This window comes from Cricetulus griseus, chromosome 2 (assembly GCF_003668045.3).
Source record: "Cricetulus griseus strain 17A/GY chromosome 2, alternate assembly CriGri-PICRH-1.0, whole genome shotgun sequence".
Lineage (NCBI taxonomy): Eukaryota > Metazoa > Chordata > Mammalia > Rodentia > Cricetidae > Cricetulus > Cricetulus griseus.
Window position 1 is genome coordinate 22,401,794 of NC_048595.1, and position 16,789 is coordinate 22,418,582.

General features: G+C 54.2%; 1 protein-coding gene across 1 annotated transcript in view; it reads right to left on the reverse strand.

Annotated features, from left to right (window-relative positions):
* Nucleotides 1-430: 430 nt before the first annotated feature.
* Nucleotides 431-16,789, reverse strand: part of Sdc3 (syndecan 3) — a 29,283-nt gene continuing 12,924 nt past the window's right edge. The window contains exons 2-5 of the mRNA XM_027399462.2: nucleotides 5,902-6,019; nucleotides 3,997-4,619; nucleotides 1,342-1,630; nucleotides 431-713 (exon numbers count right to left, since the gene is read on the reverse strand). Coding sequence (XP_027255263.1) covers nucleotides 547-713; nucleotides 1,342-1,630; nucleotides 3,997-4,619; nucleotides 5,902-6,019 — 1,197 coding nt within the window. The 3' untranslated portion in view covers nucleotides 431-546. The remainder of the gene's footprint in view (nucleotides 714-1,341; nucleotides 1,631-3,996; nucleotides 4,620-5,901; nucleotides 6,020-16,789) is intronic.

A 16,789-nucleotide genomic window follows, 5' to 3' on the forward strand; every position in this document is an offset into this window, starting at 1 on the left:
CCTTTCCCTGGGAGGCAATGCAGAAAGAGGTGCAGCCTGGGGACATGTGCATTGGGCAGGGGAGAGGGGACAGTGACAAGCTCAGGCTGGTGACAAAGGACACCCTCATGCCCAGAAAGACCTTGGGACAGCAGCTCAAGGCTGCAGCATCTGGACGATTTTGATTTAGGGGGCTAGATGTGCCATGTCTTGGTCCGGGAAGCCAGCATGGTGGCCTCTGTAGCAAGAAGAGGACACCAGCAAGCACTGTGGGCCATCTTAGCCCTGGCCCTGCCCCTGTTTCTACCAGCAACCTGGGGCTTCCTTCCTCTTGTCCATGGGACACAAGACCCTGAAGCCCCAGGCTGGAGGGAGTGGGACTAGAGAAGAGCTCATAAGGGCACAGTCTGGGGCAGATGGTAGTGCCCCTGTTCCTTAGGACCATCTGTGTTATGCTAGCAGCCTGGGCAGAAGGAAGCAGGGCCAGGCTCCTCCCCAGGCCCAGACCTGGGCTGTTGTAGGGGCCAGGGACTGGGCAAGGTGGCTGCAGGAGGCACTGTGGCTCTGCTAAGCATAAAACTCCTCCTGCTTGTCAGGCTTCTGGTACGTGACGCTCGCCTGCTTGGGCTCCTCCAAGGTGTAGCTGCCCTCGTCCTTCTTCTTCATGCGGTAGATGAGCAGTGTGACCAGGAAGGCAGCGAAGAGGGCGCCCACCACCCCACCTACGATCACAGCTGTGGAGAAAGAGACAGAGGTCAAAGCCCCCAGAGGCAGCTGAGCGAGCTGGGTGTGAGCAGGCTAGGGTGTGACTGTGAGCAGGGTCTGAGGTCAGAGAGGACAGTACTGATGCTAACTGCTGTCACCGTCTCCTTTCAATACACTGACTGGTCGCACCATCCCTAGGAGGGAGGCAGGTGCCCTGGTCCTGGTCAGCGTGGAGCATCATGGGCTGTCAGACGATCCCTTAGAATCATTAGCAAGGAAAGATTCCTCCCCCAACACTGCTAGCACAGTCTCCCACTGCCTCCATGAGCAGATGGGAACCTTAGTAGGCGAGCCGGTCTAGAGCCCACTAGGGTAAGCTTGGGTCAAGTTGGGTCAAAGGTCAGAGATTAGCACCCAGTCAAAAAAAAGGTCCCACAGGGTCAATTGGGGTAACCCAAAAAGCAGGGGTCCAAAGTCAGAGTCTATGGAAGGGTCAGCGGGCATAAAGAAAGTTCTAGAGAGAGAGAAGAACAGACTCTACTGGGGAGAAGGAAGATGGAGAGAGGAATGGGAGGAGAGGTCCTGGGATAAAGCCCCTGCTCTCCCTTCCCAGCAACCCCGCACCCTGCCTGCCCCAGGCCTGGGGCCTGGCCTCACCTACGAGCACCTCCTTCCGCTCTAGGATGCTCTTCTGAGGCAGCTGGGCAGCCGAGCTGCCGGAGTCGATGGTGTTGTCGTGGAGGCCAGGGCCTGGGCGGGCATCCTTGGGCAGTGTCCCTGGCGGAGGTGAGGGCTTGGCTGCGGCTCCTCCCACAGCCACCACTTCATTGGCTGTGTCAGGCTGTGTGGTCTCTTCTTGCAGCTCGAAGTCCCCACTGGGTCCCCCACTCACTGGCACCTCTGGCTCATCCTGGATGGTAGTCAGAAGGGACTCAGGAGTCGGGGTCTGCAGAAAGGGTGGGGTTAACCTGGGGTTAAGATCAAGTACTCCTAGGAAGTCAAACACACAAGTCTACACCACACTTCCACCAGATGGGGCCAGCACTCAGAAGGGGCTAGTACCCTCAATTTGTAGAGTGGTAAACAGGCCCAGAGAGGTTATGTGACTTTCTCAAGGACACACAGTAAATAGATGGTGGAAACAAAACTCAAATCTAGACCTATCTGACTCCAGAGTCTGTGCTTTCAATCACTGTTGTCAGACTGGCCGCATCCTGTCCTCATCCTGTCCCCATGACTTCCTCTCCAGCTGCCTTACAACAATCCTTGGTCAATTCCTGTCCAGGAGCAGGAGTTGTCTGGGGCCTGCTAAGCCTGATTCTCTTTCCACACAGAAGTAGGTCCCTTAACCTGGAAGGCAGTCCATGAGCAAACCTGTGGACTGTGAGCTGCCCAAACTAACCCTGTGACCAGCAGTGTACAGCTCCCCACTGCAGAGGTGAGAGCTACTGGGAACTGAGGCAAAGAAGTTGGGCTATGGGAGTTGCTGGGGGCAGGGGGGGGGCGGGGGAGGGCCACACAGCTACTTCATGAGAGTATGACCAGGGTGGGCCTGAATCTGGCAAGCACAGGTCCCACACAGGGCTACACCTGCTTTTGGTTCTGGGCTCCACAGCCTGCTATTGTTTCCCCTTCCGGTGAGGCCCCCTCTCTGAAGGAAGGGCCTGGGCCTGTGTCCTATGGTGCTAGCTGGTGCCTGATAGGGACTGCCAGGCTCCAAGGGTAACTCCATAGCCCTAGGGTGACTATGAGGTTGATGGCAGGGTGCTATGTGGCTCTCCAGAGTCACCACGTCCCCTTTCCAGCCTGGTGCACACATACTGGTTTTCCAGCCAAGGTTTCATGTAGCCCAGGCTTACCTAGAACTGGCTACATAAGGAAGGATAACTTTAAACTTCTAATCCTCCTGCCTCCATCTCCCAGGTTCTGGAATCACAGACATGTGCTACCACACCGGGCTTCCTACACACATTCATGGTGCACCTGCCTGGGCCAGGTTGCAGTCCCCTAGTGTCTCCCTCCCACAGTGACCTTGATCCTGCTTCTCCCTTCAGTCCCTCTGCCCTTCCCAGCCTAACCCTGGCCCTGGGGCCTGACCAACTTCAGGAGCCCGAAGCTTCTGGAGCCCCCAGCTTCAGGAGTCCCCAGGTTCAAGAGACCCCAGGTTCAGGAGCCCCCAGCTTCAGGAGTCCCCATCTTCAAGAGCCCCCAGCTTCTGGATCCCCCAGGTTCAGAAGCCCCAGCTTCAGGAGCCCCAGCTTCTGGAGCTCCCAGCCAGAATTTGAACCCTGATTCAATTACCACCTGAGGAACCTAGAAAAAATGCCTTCCTCTGCCTCACCTGTGAAAAGAGGTGATCACAGCACCATGATGGAAGGGTGTGGGGGTGGCAGAAGTAGTCAGGGAAAGTGCCATGCACCTGGCAGCCAGGTGCTCCCCCACAACATCCACTCAGTTACCCTCAGGCCCATGAGGATGACAACAACCATGGCGAAAATGACAGTGACAACAGCTGAGCAGCTGGTTCGTTTACTGTTCCAGGATTCTAAGAACAGTCAAGTGTCAGAAATGCCATTTGCAAACAATGACAGGCCTCCCTCTCTGTCTTTCTGTCTCTGTCTTTGAAACAGTCTTACTGGGTAGTCCAGGCTACCCAGTGCTAGAGTTGCAATTTGTAGCAATCCTGCTTCAGCCTCCCCAGAGCTAGGATTATGGGTGGTGTCACCATGCCCACTACCTTAGCGGGTCTTTCCCTCACAGATAAAGAAGGCATAGAAAGAACCAGTCACCAGCTAATGTCTCAAGAATAAAAAGAAAAAAGATGGCAGAGGGTTTAAATCCAGGATGATAACCTCTTTTTTATTCTTTTGTTTTTGTTTTGTTTTGTTTGATACAGTGTCTCACTGTGTAGTTCTGGCTGGAGCTGCTCTGTACACCAGACTAGTCTCCAACTCACAGAGCTCTGCCCACCTCTGCCTCCAGAGTACTAGGAAAAAGGTATGTGCCAGCATGCCCTGGCAAGCCTGACAGTCTTTTAATACTGCTCTTGATCTGAACTCCCAGCCAGGCCCACCCACCATTCCCTACCTCCACCCCAACAAATCCACCTACTCCTCTCCTATTGGTGTCTTGGCTCAGTAGTAGCCACACCCCACCTGCCCTGGCTCTCTGACCTCCCCCAACCCCATCCAGAGGCTCACACCCAACACATACACCAAACCCACCTTGCCTGGCTCACCCCTGGCACTTCCTGGTCCCTGCCCAGCCCACCTCTCTCCACTCTGCACTAACACCCTCTCTCACTGTCCTCACCTGAGCCACCTCCGTGGGTCCAGGAGCGGTGGTCCCCAGTGGCAGGGTACTCCTCTCAGCAATATCAGGCTCCTGGGTGGTGACTGGCCGAGGAAGGGCCCGTGGCCTCGAGGTAGCTGTGCTGACCAGCCTAGGTGTTGGGGCCTCCGTGTCCAAGACAGCCACAGTAGTTGGTGGTGAGGGCACTGCTGGGGTAGTGGCCTGGGCTGTGGCAGCCGTGGTCAGGGGAAGAGGCAGCAGCCCCTGTATGCTGGTGGTCCTTACATCAGCAGTGGTGGCCGTGGCAGGGGGTACTGCGGGAGTGCCAGCGGCAGTGGTTGCTGCTGTGGCAGGTGCTGTGGCCATAGTAGGGGCCCCTGTAGTGGTGGCAGCGGTGGTAGAAGTGGTGATGGAAATAGTGGTGGCTCTCTGGCTGGGCTCTTCCTGGACTTCTGTCACCTCTGTTACCAGCGGGGGACTGGTAACTGGTTCCGGGCTGGGGTGCTCAGAAAGGAGCCCCTCAAATGGGGTATCCACGGGCTGAATATCTGTCGTGGGTAGCACGGCAGGCGCAGTGGGTGCAGCCAGGGCCATGTCGGGGACGAACCGCATGGCTGTCTCCAGGCCAGACTCCTGCTCAAAGTCTGGGGGGTGGGGAGAGGGAGAGCCCTGGGGAGTGGGCACTCCTCACCGCCAGCTCCCCAGGCAGCATTGCCTTCCCAGCAGTACATCCCTCCCTAACCTATTTCCCCAGGAAGACAGGAGAGAAAGGAGGTGGTTTGACCAGATAAGCTAGCCAAAATCCTTGAGAGGGCCTCCACTTTCAGGCAGCCTGCCCTGACTCTGCCAGCCCACTCTGAGTCCTAGCACCTGGTGACTTAAGCCTCTGTCTGGAAATCCACTCAGGGTTACAAAAAAACAAGGCCTGGCCTCTTGGGAAGGGCCAGAGCCAAGGACATGCCCCCCACACACTCAAGGGAGTAGGGACCCGGAGTCACCCCACCTCCCAGACATACAGCAGAGAACCAGAGGGGATGAGGCCTTCTTACGGGATATTTCCCAGGTCACATAAATGATTCAGGAAGGATAAGATAAGGGACTTGGAGGGGGAGAGATGAGAGAGTGAGGAGATGTGAGGAGAGGGGGTTTGGTAGGGTCATTGAGGGCTGAGCAGGTGGAGAGAGTGAGAGCAGGGAAGGGACACTTTAGAGGAGGGCACCAGGCTAGTGAGGAAGCAGCAAGAGGCAGAGCTGGAGCTGCCAGTTCAGGAGTACGAGCCCCGTACAATCTCACCACACACCCATCCCCTGACTGGGCCCATCTCAGCACCTTGCTGTCCTCACTGACTTCCTGTCCCCACCTCCTCGGCACATAGGAAGATGAAGACAAGGATGTAAGGGGTCAGAAGTCAACAGCTGCCTGGCCACCAAGGCTGGGGCAGAGCTGCTGGATCTACCCCTCACCCTGACCGACCCACAGCTGACTGGCCTTCCCCACAACAGAGTCACAAACCCAATCCCAGGTCCCTGAAGCCCTTCTGTAGCCCTACCCTCACCCTGAGCTTGGCCCTGATGAACCCAAGGGGCCACCTGCTCCAGACTGGGTCAGAAAGTCATTCGTGCTGAGCATGTCCCATGGCCGACTGTATATAATGAGTGCAGAGTTGGGAACACTGAGTCACTGAGTGGGTGTCTCCAACAAGCCAGAGGGCAGGAGGCACAGCAGGGTGTACACACAGACACAGGGACAAGAGTCCTGAGCTCTGAAGTCTTCCCTAGCCTCCTCCCTCCCAGAAGGATGCTCTGCCCTCTTCCTTCTTGAGGTCTTGACCACCAAACAGTGACAAGACTCACTCAAGTAGCCTTAAAGACCTCTGGGCTGGTGCTAGATGCCAAAGACAGTCAGGGAGACCTGGGGATTACTTACAGCCGGAGCCCGACCCTGAGTAGAGGTCATCCAGTTCATCATCAGGAAACAAGTCGTCGTCCCCTGAGCCCTCAAGGTCCACCGGCCTCTCAAAGTTCTCGCTGCGCCAGCGTTGAGCCTGGGAGGGTACAGACAGGTACAGGACTAGGCATCCAAAGTGTCGGCTGGTATAGGCACACTCACAGGCAGAGTGACCCATATGTGCTACAGAGAGCTGGGTGTGAGCGGATGGCCACTTCCCACCTACCCAAGGCCACAGTAGCAGTGCTCTCCCTTACCAGCCAGCTGGCACTAGGCACCACTGGCTGCTTCATCCATCCCCCAGCAATGGGAACCCTGACACAGGATGGGCTCGGAGTACACAATGCTGAGTTTGAAACCAAGACAGGTTGCTTGCAGATGGGACAGGTTATTCGTCCCATTTGTGCTTCAGGTTTGTGCATTTAGTAATCACAATATCTTAGAATATCTTGGCACACGGCAGACTCAGCGCAGGTCCACTGTCACCTCTGTGTGAACAGTGCCCACAGACAAGATCCCACTGGGTCCTCAAGATAGACTGGGAAGGCGGCAGGCACCAGCCCAACTCACAGACAAGAAAATTGAGGCTCTACTGCCCAGAGGGCCGGGAGTGAAATGAGGTTTGGGTTCCAAATGGTACCCCAAATTGCCAAAGGCAGGAAGGTAGACAGGCGTGGGTGCTGAAGAGGCTTGAGGCCCAGGAGAGAAGTTCTAGAATAGGTAGGGCAAGGGAGAGAAGGCTTCCCATACTGAGCCAGCCCCAGCTCTTCCCCTAGCAGAAAGTGAGCTCCTGCCTGGCCTGTCCACAGTATATGCAGGCCCCGGTCAGCACAGGTTCCTTCATACTTCTACTTCCAGGGGGCCAGCAGGCTTCTCCCAAGGTCCTCAGGCCTAAGGCCCCTTCAGAGTCAGAATCTAGGAAGACTGGAGCTGGCACTCCCAGCTCTAACTGTACCCTCTCCTTATAAGCCCATATTTGGGGCCCCGAGTGGTGGTGGCTGCAGCACACTGCCTTTAAACCCAACAGAGGCAGAGCCAGAGACAGGTGGATCTGTGAGTCTGAGGCCAGCCTGGTCTACAGGTCAAGTTCCAGGACAGGCTCCAAAGCTACAGAAAAACAAAACAAAAAAAGCCCATAGTTGGAGCCAGCAGTAAGAACCTTAAAGACAGGTATGTAGATTCCCTAAATGGCCTTGATGTGCTGTGTACCCTGGCCATGGTCCCCACTCCCAGAGCTCTGCCTGGAGCATTTACATCTTACAACTGGAATCCAGAGAAAAAGGCACCCAGGCAAGGGAAACTGAACACGCCCTGGGGTTGGTCAATGCAGTCGCCCCTCCTGGGCTGGCCCCTGCAGCCCTGCAGCGTCACCTCCCCATACCCTGCCCCCCCCCGTTACTTCTCAATCTTGCTGGTCTCTCTGCCTGCAACACCCTTCCAACTCCCCCCCCCCCCAGTGTCACTGCTTTTGAGAATCATCCCACGCTCCCAAGTCATGATGCTGCCTGATGCTCAGGAACAGTTTTGCTTTGAAGCACTGATGTGGAAGGGCTCTCCCTATCACCAGCTCCGTGAGGAGGGGCTGCATGTCTAGCAAGATTCCTGGTACCAAGTAGATAGGCTCAGGACGGAGTTGGAGTTAGGAGACATATTTAATTCCTGGGGCAGCATGGGAGTTGGGATGGCTGGAGGTGGGGCTGAGAAGTCACCAGGCTGGTCACAGAGGGCCAGGTGTCTAGCCAGGGGGTGGGTTTCTTTTAGAAGTCAATCATTTTCTGGAGCAATTACACAGGAGAATGAAAGCTGATCCCAGGGATCAGGTAGTGCCTGGGCATCTGCCCCAGCTGGCAGTGGAGAGCCATGGAAGCTGTGTGAGCAGGGGAGGAATTAAATTGGCAGGGCACTTTGCACTCGGCATCTCACACCCCTGCCGCTCATGGGCCCTTCTAGAGTTCATGCAGAGCCAAAGAGAGGATCTTAGTCCTGGCTTCCTGCCCCCAGCCACCAGCACCTGCTCCAGAGCCCTAGCCAACCCAGCCAGGGCAGGGAGCCAGGAGATACCCCTCATATAACACACACACACACACACACACACACACACACACACACACACGTCTGGAAGTAATGAATTAATCAGTATTTACTTTCTACCAGTGAGTCACGGGGTGGAACAATTAGTATAATTGCCCCCGTGACTAATCACTGGGTCTTCCTCCTTTGTAGACATCCCAGGAGCTCAGAGCAAACCCATCATCATCTGCCAGCTCTCATCTCTGCCCAACACACACTCCCCAGGTCCTGGGGCTGCAGGAGCCACAGCTTCTATAAGATAGAGTCCCTTGGGGGCTTGGATGTCTGTCCCACTAGTTGTCCAGCCAGAAGCCTGATGTCACAGCAGGATGGGGACTAAGCAGGGATCTCTGTCTTTCTTTCCTTCAAGGCGGGATGGGAAGGAACATTCTAAGAGACCTGTCATTCTAGGGACCCCCAAACAAGAGTGAACACAAGAGCCATAATGGGGGACTCAAGATTCCTTGGTGGCCAACATAACATACCAGCCACCAATACTTTCTTAGAAGGGCTTGCATAAACCCAGAAACAGCTCCAAAGCCACAGAGACCCTACAAGTTACACAGCCAGAGACACAGACATGCACCAACACACACACTCACCTAGAGGCAGCCATTGAAGGCAGCATGCCTTTGGGGGCACAGAGAGAAGTGAGGGATTCCATGCAGCTCTGAGCTCAGAAAGGAGCATATAGCCTCTCCTGAACCCATCAGCCTCCACTCAGGTAGCACTCACCTAGATACTATTCATCCTGGCTCAGTAGCCATTGACATGACAACGGTTGCCATGACAACCATATTCTCCATAGCTAAGGCCCAGGAGCTGCAGCTCCCCAACAGGGCTGGAGAGTGTGGGAGAGGGAGATGGTGAAGGCTCAGAGGACAGCAGGGATGGAGCGGGGTGGGGGGTGGGGGGAAGGCCGAAGCAGGCAGGCCTGGGGAGAAGGGGAGGTGAGAATGCTTAGGGACAGAAAATTCTCACATCTCAATTTAGCCTCACACTCATCAGAGGCTGCTGGGGAGAAGCAACCTCAGTGATTTCCCAAACATGCCTCCACCAGACGCCCTTCCTCCAGAATAGCTGCCTGGACAAGGTGAAGAGGGTAGCTGATAGTCCTGTCATCCCTGGGGGGGGGTCTCAGGATGATGAAGCCTGCAGGAATACTGGGGATGCTGGTAGCTCACTCCCAGGGGGAAGGCAGAAGGGATGGAAGGTGACAACCTTCAACCAGCAGTGGCTAAAGCCCAAATGTTACAAACCGAGGGGCGGACCACAGACAGCGTCTCACCCACTCCTGAACGGCGTCTGCGTTAGCCCAGCTGTCTGTTGCGCCCTTAAAAAACTGACGCCTGGTACCCTGAACCCCATTTTCCTCTCTGTCTGTCCCTGAGGCTCTCCAGAGGCAGACTACAGACTACAGCCTGCAGGCACCCATGCCCCAGCACGTACACACAGCAACTGAGAGAGACACAGCTGACATGTGCATGTACAAACTACACACCCCAGCACACCTCCATGGCTCACACACACACACACACCAACTACATACACCCTAGCAGACATTATATATATATATATTCACACACATCCCAGTGGATATATATATCCCCTCCAGCAGACACACTTATACATACACACATGCACACACATACCCCAGTACATACACATACACTTGTGCACAAAAACAGCTCAACACACTCACACACACACACACTCACCTGTATACACACTCTTTCACATATATTCCTCAGCAGACAAAGAGCCCAATGGGCCCAGTTAAAGGCAGACCCCAATGCACATGCCCAGTAGAGCTTATCAACAATGTATGCCAGCACATACTTGTGCATCAAGCACACCCCAACTGTGTACACCCCTTAGGGGACATAAACAAATGGCTCACTCCTGTCCCCACTTCCTATACAGCTGCTCCACAAAGGCTGCAGTGGGCTCAGGACCATGTGTGTCAAGGCTCACTCACCTCCATGGGCCAATCGGTCTACCTCGTACACACACAAGTTCCCTAGGTCACATGGTCCTCTTAGTTGTTGTGTTGCCTGTTCCCCTTGAACACAAACATCACAATTTGAATCTGATCCTTTTCACACTCACGCCCTATGGCACCATCCCCTGGTCCAGCATATACCATGAGCACAAGTATCCCTCACTTGTTTCCTGCCATGGTCAACTCAAGGCAGACAGCCAGTAGAACTTCCTCCTTTCTGCCACTGGGGACCTGGGTATCAGGCCACCATCATCATGCCCCCCAGGGGTTATTGTCCTCAGGCTGGTCTACAACCAAAGCATGAGCACTACCCTCATCCAGGGTCCCTCTGCCCAAGTGCTCCAGGCCATACTATGCTCAGCCAGGACCCAGGGTGTGGCCCAGCTCTATTTGCCCAGCCTGACACCCACCCCAGTGCTCAGCACCTACCTGTGCTTGCAGCCCCACCTGCTCTCAAGCTTGGCCTTAGTGAGTGACTACTTCACAGCCCACATCATCCTCACAGACTCCACAGGCCCCTCACGCCTGGAGCCGGCCTCTCTAGACTCACACGAATGCACCCTCCTGGGATGGCACAAAGTCCCAGGCACGTGATCAGGTACGATGCTCCTCCATCCTTATGACATTCATTTGGAACTGACCCATAGCCTCAGTCCTCAGAGACACCCATGCCACACCCCTGCCCAGGGATGTAGGGAACCTGGCCCTATGGTAAGCAGCCTCCCCGAGTCAGCTGCTTGTTCACCCACAGGCCCCTTCCTCCATGTCACAGCAGCTGGGAGTTGTCGAGCTCCCCAGTGCCTGGACAGAAGGCTTCCTCCTCCAGGCTACCCCATCTCCCTCGACTCCCCCACCAGGACCAGGCCAGGTGAGGCCTCATGCCAGACACGCCCCATCAGTCCACAACAGTCACTGGCTCTGAGACACCTCCCTTACTCAGAGCCAACAGAAAGTCCCAAGGGGCCCTCTCTACCTCCTTCTCCCGCCTCCTTCCTCCACCCCCAACCTTCTAGAGAGACAGGGCAGTGCAGAGTCTGGTCTCTTGGTTCCATCTATGAAGTGAGATTCGAAGAGCAAGAATCTTGAGGTGCTGGGAAGAGAAGGCAGGACTACGAAAAGGACCAGCAGGGCACCCGCTAAGGAATGGTTGACTGCCGGTTATGTTAATGTCTCCACAATTACTGAACTGAAGCCTCGGCCTCCTCCTGGAGACAGACGCTGAGGAAACTGTTGATGCCCAGAGAGGTCGAGTGGCATTGTCAAAGCCACACAGAGGGCTAAAGATAGAGACTGGGGGAAGGGAAATACAGGGAGAGGTGCAGAAGCATTCAGACACATAAATTAGGTCAGCCGCTGGGGGCCGGGCGCCCAGCACCCTGTGCCCCGCTAATCATGCCGCAAAAGCTAGAACAAAATCAAGTGTAATTAATTCTGCCCCAGCTTCCTTCCCCTAATTAGCCAGACTGGGGCTCCACTGTCCTGGTGACCAGAGACAATGTGAGCTGGGCTGGGAGCCCAGCTTTAGGCTCAGACTGTCTTGGGTTCAACTCAAGCTCTACTTATTTGCTGGGTGTCTTTGGGCAAGTTACATAACCTCTCTGAGCCTATATCTGGCTAAATAGTGACAATAATAATGTATGCTTCCTAGAGCTGTCGTGAGAATCCGGTAAGGAGGTGTACAAGGAACGTGTGTAGCAGGTAGACTGTTGGTGCTTGCTCATCTTTGGCTGGTAGTCCCACCACATACATCCCCACACCAGATCTCAATTCTAAGTCTAAATTAGGCCTGAAAAATCACAGTGTTCAATTCCCTCTCCCAACAGATGCAGAGATAGGCATGAGGGGAGGGCCAGAGAAGCTGAGCCAGCAGCAGAGAAGGGGAGTGGCTTTCCAAAGACACAGGGGTACCGGCTAGTGCAGGAAAGGTCTCAGCAGAACCCCGGGGTCCCCATGGGTTCCGTCCCCAAAGGCCCTTAGCCCTGTGAGAGCTCAGTGACTGTCATGCTCACCAGTTCCACCCGGGAGACCCATAGCCTCTCTGCAGGAATGTGGGTTGCAGCCAGGCTCTGGGCAGAAGGATGGCCAGGGGTGACAATGACAGCATGGATACCTCAGTCCCTACCCCTTCCCACTCACAGTCCCAGCTCCCCCTCCCTGCACTGCACCCCACCCCCACAGGGCAGTAACGAGGGCAGAAAACACCCCCATACACACTGCCTAGCAATTCCCAGCCAGCCAACTTCTCTACAAAGGGAGTCAAGATGGCAGCTGCACCCCTCCCGTGCTGTGTGCTGGGAGGGGTGGTCAGCAAAGCCTCCCTCAGCTCCCTAGCTCCCTGGTGCCCCCAAAATCCCTATCCCTACAGTGGCAGTGACCCCCCCCCAGCCCAACAATGAACAAGTCACATGAGTCCCCACTTCCAAACAAGCTTCTCCTCCCCCTGGGTAAAGTGGAAAAAATCTCAGGCTACAAAGCCCAAGTCAGGACCCCTCTAAGCCGGACCTCTCCCAGCCTGCTGGAATTGGGCCCTAAAGAACAGGAGCCCCAGGGCAGTGCTCTGTATAAGAGGGAGGGTGAGCTGGAAGCAACTATATTCCCAACAATAGGACACTGTTAAATAAGTCGGTGTACATGGAATAGTATGTAGCTGTCGATAATTGTATTTTCACACACCATGGTACCTAATTGGGTTCCTAAAAGGCCTGAGTGAATTCCACAGTTTTTTTTTTTTTTTTTTTTTTGAAACACGTTTTGAAAGAATAATCCAGAATAAGGGAAAAGTTGTCCACTGACTGCCAGGAGAGGGACAGCTGGACTGCTAAAGTGACTGCTGGGTACTTCTGTTCCTCAATGTCTGAGTGGCCCTGGATGGACACCAACTCTGCCAGCCTGCCCTTTCCAGACAAAACAAAGGCAGTATGACCTCTCTGAGGCACCATAATGGAGGCTGGGCCTAGGACGTGTTGGCAGTTAATACCATCATTATCAAGTTCCAAAGGGAGGCTGCTACACATCATACGTGGAGTCAAGTCAGCCTAGCAGAGGCTGCCACAAAAGTGGCATCCCCATGTTACGTTTCAGAGAGGCCACAGAGGACTGTCAAGATCTATGGGCTCCCAGTGTTTTGCATCAGGTTTAAAGCGCTGTCAGTCTTGATCCCATGCATGCTTCCTAAGTTTCCCCACCATCTGCTGGTCAGTGACCTCCTCAGTCATCTTCCTCTGCGGACAGTCCCCAAAATGTAGCTGGCTGTAGCTGGAGGTTAGCGGGCCTGGCTCCCTCCTGGCCATCACCCTCACCATGCTGGTCCTAGACGCAGGCACCCACCAGCCACCCACCTAGGCATGGGATACAGGCAGGCGCTCCGAGGCACACATTCTGTCTCCTGCGTTTGGATGAAGGACAGTGACCAGCCCTTGAAAGCTAGAGAACTCCTCAGCCCAGACTGAGGCAACTCTGTCACTGCCCCATCCATCCCAGCCACCTATTCTTGTATATCACCCTTGAGACCACCCTAACACACTGTTCCCAGCCCCATGTGCTATGATGGAGAACCACCCACTGAGACCTCAGCCTCTGGCCTCTGTCTAGTCATCCTCCCATGGGATACCCAGCTCCCATCCCTGGGATTCAGTGGGCTTTGGTAGGCTTTGGTGACTATGTTGGGTCACAGGCTCTTCTCACCTCATTTACGGGCAAGGACATTAAGGCTGCTGACCACCAGTGTGGCCCAACAGGACTTGACTCCCTGACTGAATTCTGTGCCCATGAACTCCTGAGCCTCCAAAAGGCCACATGGGCCCCAGTCTGAAGTATGGTGCATCCTCTGGGCATTTTTCAGGACACCTGCATCACTCCATCTCTTGCTATGAAGAACAGTTGTGCTCCCAGGGAGCACTCACCATGGGTCCGGTTCTTTGGATGCACACAGCCTTGGTTCTCTTCACAAACACCTCACTGGTGGGGGCTTATCCTCATTCCACACTTGAGAACCAGAACTCGGGGGGGGGGGGGGTGAAGCAACTGGCCCTGAGTCTCACAGCAATAGGACTAAGACATGGGCCCAGCATTAGCTCAGCCCATGAGCTTCCTACTGCTCTGCTGTCTCCAACAGTGGCAGCTCCTCATCCAAGGGTGGGCCAGGTTATTTACCTCATGTGAGCTCACACTATAGGGCCTCGGGTCCCATCCTCCTTAAATCTGTCCCACAGGAAGAGAGCTTCTTCTAAGGGGACAAACAGGCCAGACTCTGATGCTCTGGGCAGTGGCGGCCTCAGGAGCCACCATCCCCATGTCCATGGAGAAACTGAGGCACATAAAACTCCAAGGGAGGACGGACCGGCAGAGCCCTCAGAGCCCGCCTAGGACCACACTTGTCCCCGGCCACCTCTACCCTGATTCCTAGAAGCCACATAGGTCATCCAAATGAACAGTGACTCAATCTAGATCAAGTAGCGTCCAAACCCGAGCACTGGCTTTCTGCCACTGTGTGGCCTTGGGAAGTAAGCTTACCTCTCTGAGCTGTGGAATAGCATTCCTGACCTCAAAGGGTCAGGGGATGTGATTTTGCCACCCCAGTAAGAACCTCCCTTCTCAAATGAGCAGTGGTGCACACTTTTAATCCCAAACACTCAAGAGGCAGAGGCAGGAGGATCTCTGTGAATTCAAGGCCAGCCTGGTCTACAAAGCAAGTTCCAGGACAGGCTCCAAAGCTACACAGAGAAACTCTGTCTAGAAAAATAAAATAAAATAAAATAAAATAAAAAGAGGCTCCCATTCTCGGCAAAGAGCACATCTGACCCTCAGTCTCCCTTCTGCAAATCCTGACCAAGGGCAGAAAGCCATGAGAAGCATGGGAGCCCGGACACAGCAGGTGGCCCATGGGCAGATTCCTCCACTCTCCCCCTTACTCAGTCTGTAGGTCTACAGTCCCAGCTCCCCAGACAGGCTGGCTCCTTCAGCTGAGCATCTACAAGTGCCAACCCTTTGAAACAGCCCCTCAAGGGACAAGCTCTTGCCCACCGCCATCCTGAGCTTTGTACCTTGTCCACTGTGTCACCACATAGATACCTGAGGAATGCAAGGACCACTGTACTCAGAAGTCAGACAACACTTGCTGATGAAGCTTAGGGGAGCCACCTCAGACCCGGCGACTGAGACCTCAAACAGCATGTCCACTTTCAAAAAGCAGTCGGCAGTTCTTCAGAATGTGAAACACAGAGTGCCTATATGACCCAATAATTCTATTGTTTTTTATTTTTAAAACAGAAAAGAGGGGTGGGCAGGAGGGCTCAGCTCATAAAGGCACCTGCTGCCAAGGCCAATGACCTGAGTTCGATCCCTGGAGTTCACATAGTAGAAGGAGAGAACGGACTCCCACAAGTTGCAATAAAGAACAGAAGAGCAGTACTGTCCAGAAGCGGCCAAAGCTGAAGCCATTCTGATTGCCCAGCTGGGCCCTGCCTGGAAGCACAGGGCCCATGCTGCATATGCACGAAAATCAAGTAGGAACATCTCTGTTCCCAGATGGACTATTACTGTGTCACCATGTTGGTGTTCAGGTGACCCTTGTTTTTAGCCTGCATCAGCTGCTGTGAGGATACGTAAAGCAGGGTCCATCCACACACAAGAATATTATTCAGCAGAGAAAGCTACAAAGATGGCGTACACTGCTGCATGAGTAAACCTTGGAAACACTGTAATAAGGAACAAAATCAATTCCACAGCCCTCACACTGTACCATCCCCTAGATGGATGCCATCTTCAGGATCCAGCCTGCCCACATCCTGGCTGCTAGATCAGGGCAAGCTGGGCAAGAAGGGAACACTGACCTTGGCATGGGATCTCTCTATGGAATGATAAAAATGTTCCAAAATAACCAAACATGGTGGCATACATCTGAAGAGCACAAACTGGGGAGGTGGAGGCAGGACACTCAGGAGTTCTTTGGTTCATACAAGCTAGAGGCCAGCCTGGACTACCTGAAACCATATTTAAAAAAAAAAAAAAAATCCTAAACTAGGTGATGGTTGCAGCATTCTGAATGCATACTACAGAGCTCTGAATTACAGCAGCCCCCACCCTCCTATGGCTTCCAGAGGGTGCTCGAAACCTCAGGCAGACTGATCCAGAGGGTACCATATGATTCCGCGCATGCCCTGTAGCCACATGGGGCCCAGCGGTCCTTCCATGTCTTACACCTGCCAACTTGTATGCATCTTCACTCCTGATGCTAAGGCCACTGGTAAGCATAGCAAAGGTCACCTGAACACCAGCCTGATGACACAGTGACAGTCCATCTGGTAACAGAGATCTGGTAAGTGACTTGTGTGCACACACAGCATGAGCCTCGTGCTTCCAGGCAGGACTCAGCGTTGACAATTCCGGATTTAACCACGCCATTCAGAAAGATACACAATTTGAGCTTTATGAACTGTTTTTCCATTTACTATTGCCGAGGTGAAGTTGACTGAGCATAGAGAGTAAAGCCATGGGTAAGGGAGACTCTACACTTTATGGCATGTGAGTCTCATCTCAGTACAGCTGTGTAACAAAGAAAGGCAGAAGTGAGGGGCTGGGTGGTGGTGACACATGACTTTAATCCCAGCACTGGGGAGGGATCTCTGAGTTAGAGGCCAGCCTGGTCTACAAAAAAAGTTCCAGGACAGCTAGGGCTACATAGAGAAACCCTGTCTTGAAGAAGAAAAGAAGGAGGAGAAGGAGAGAGAGAGAGAGGGAAGGAGAGAGAGAGAGAGAGAGAGAGAGAGAGAGAGAGAGAGAGAGAAAGGAAGGAAG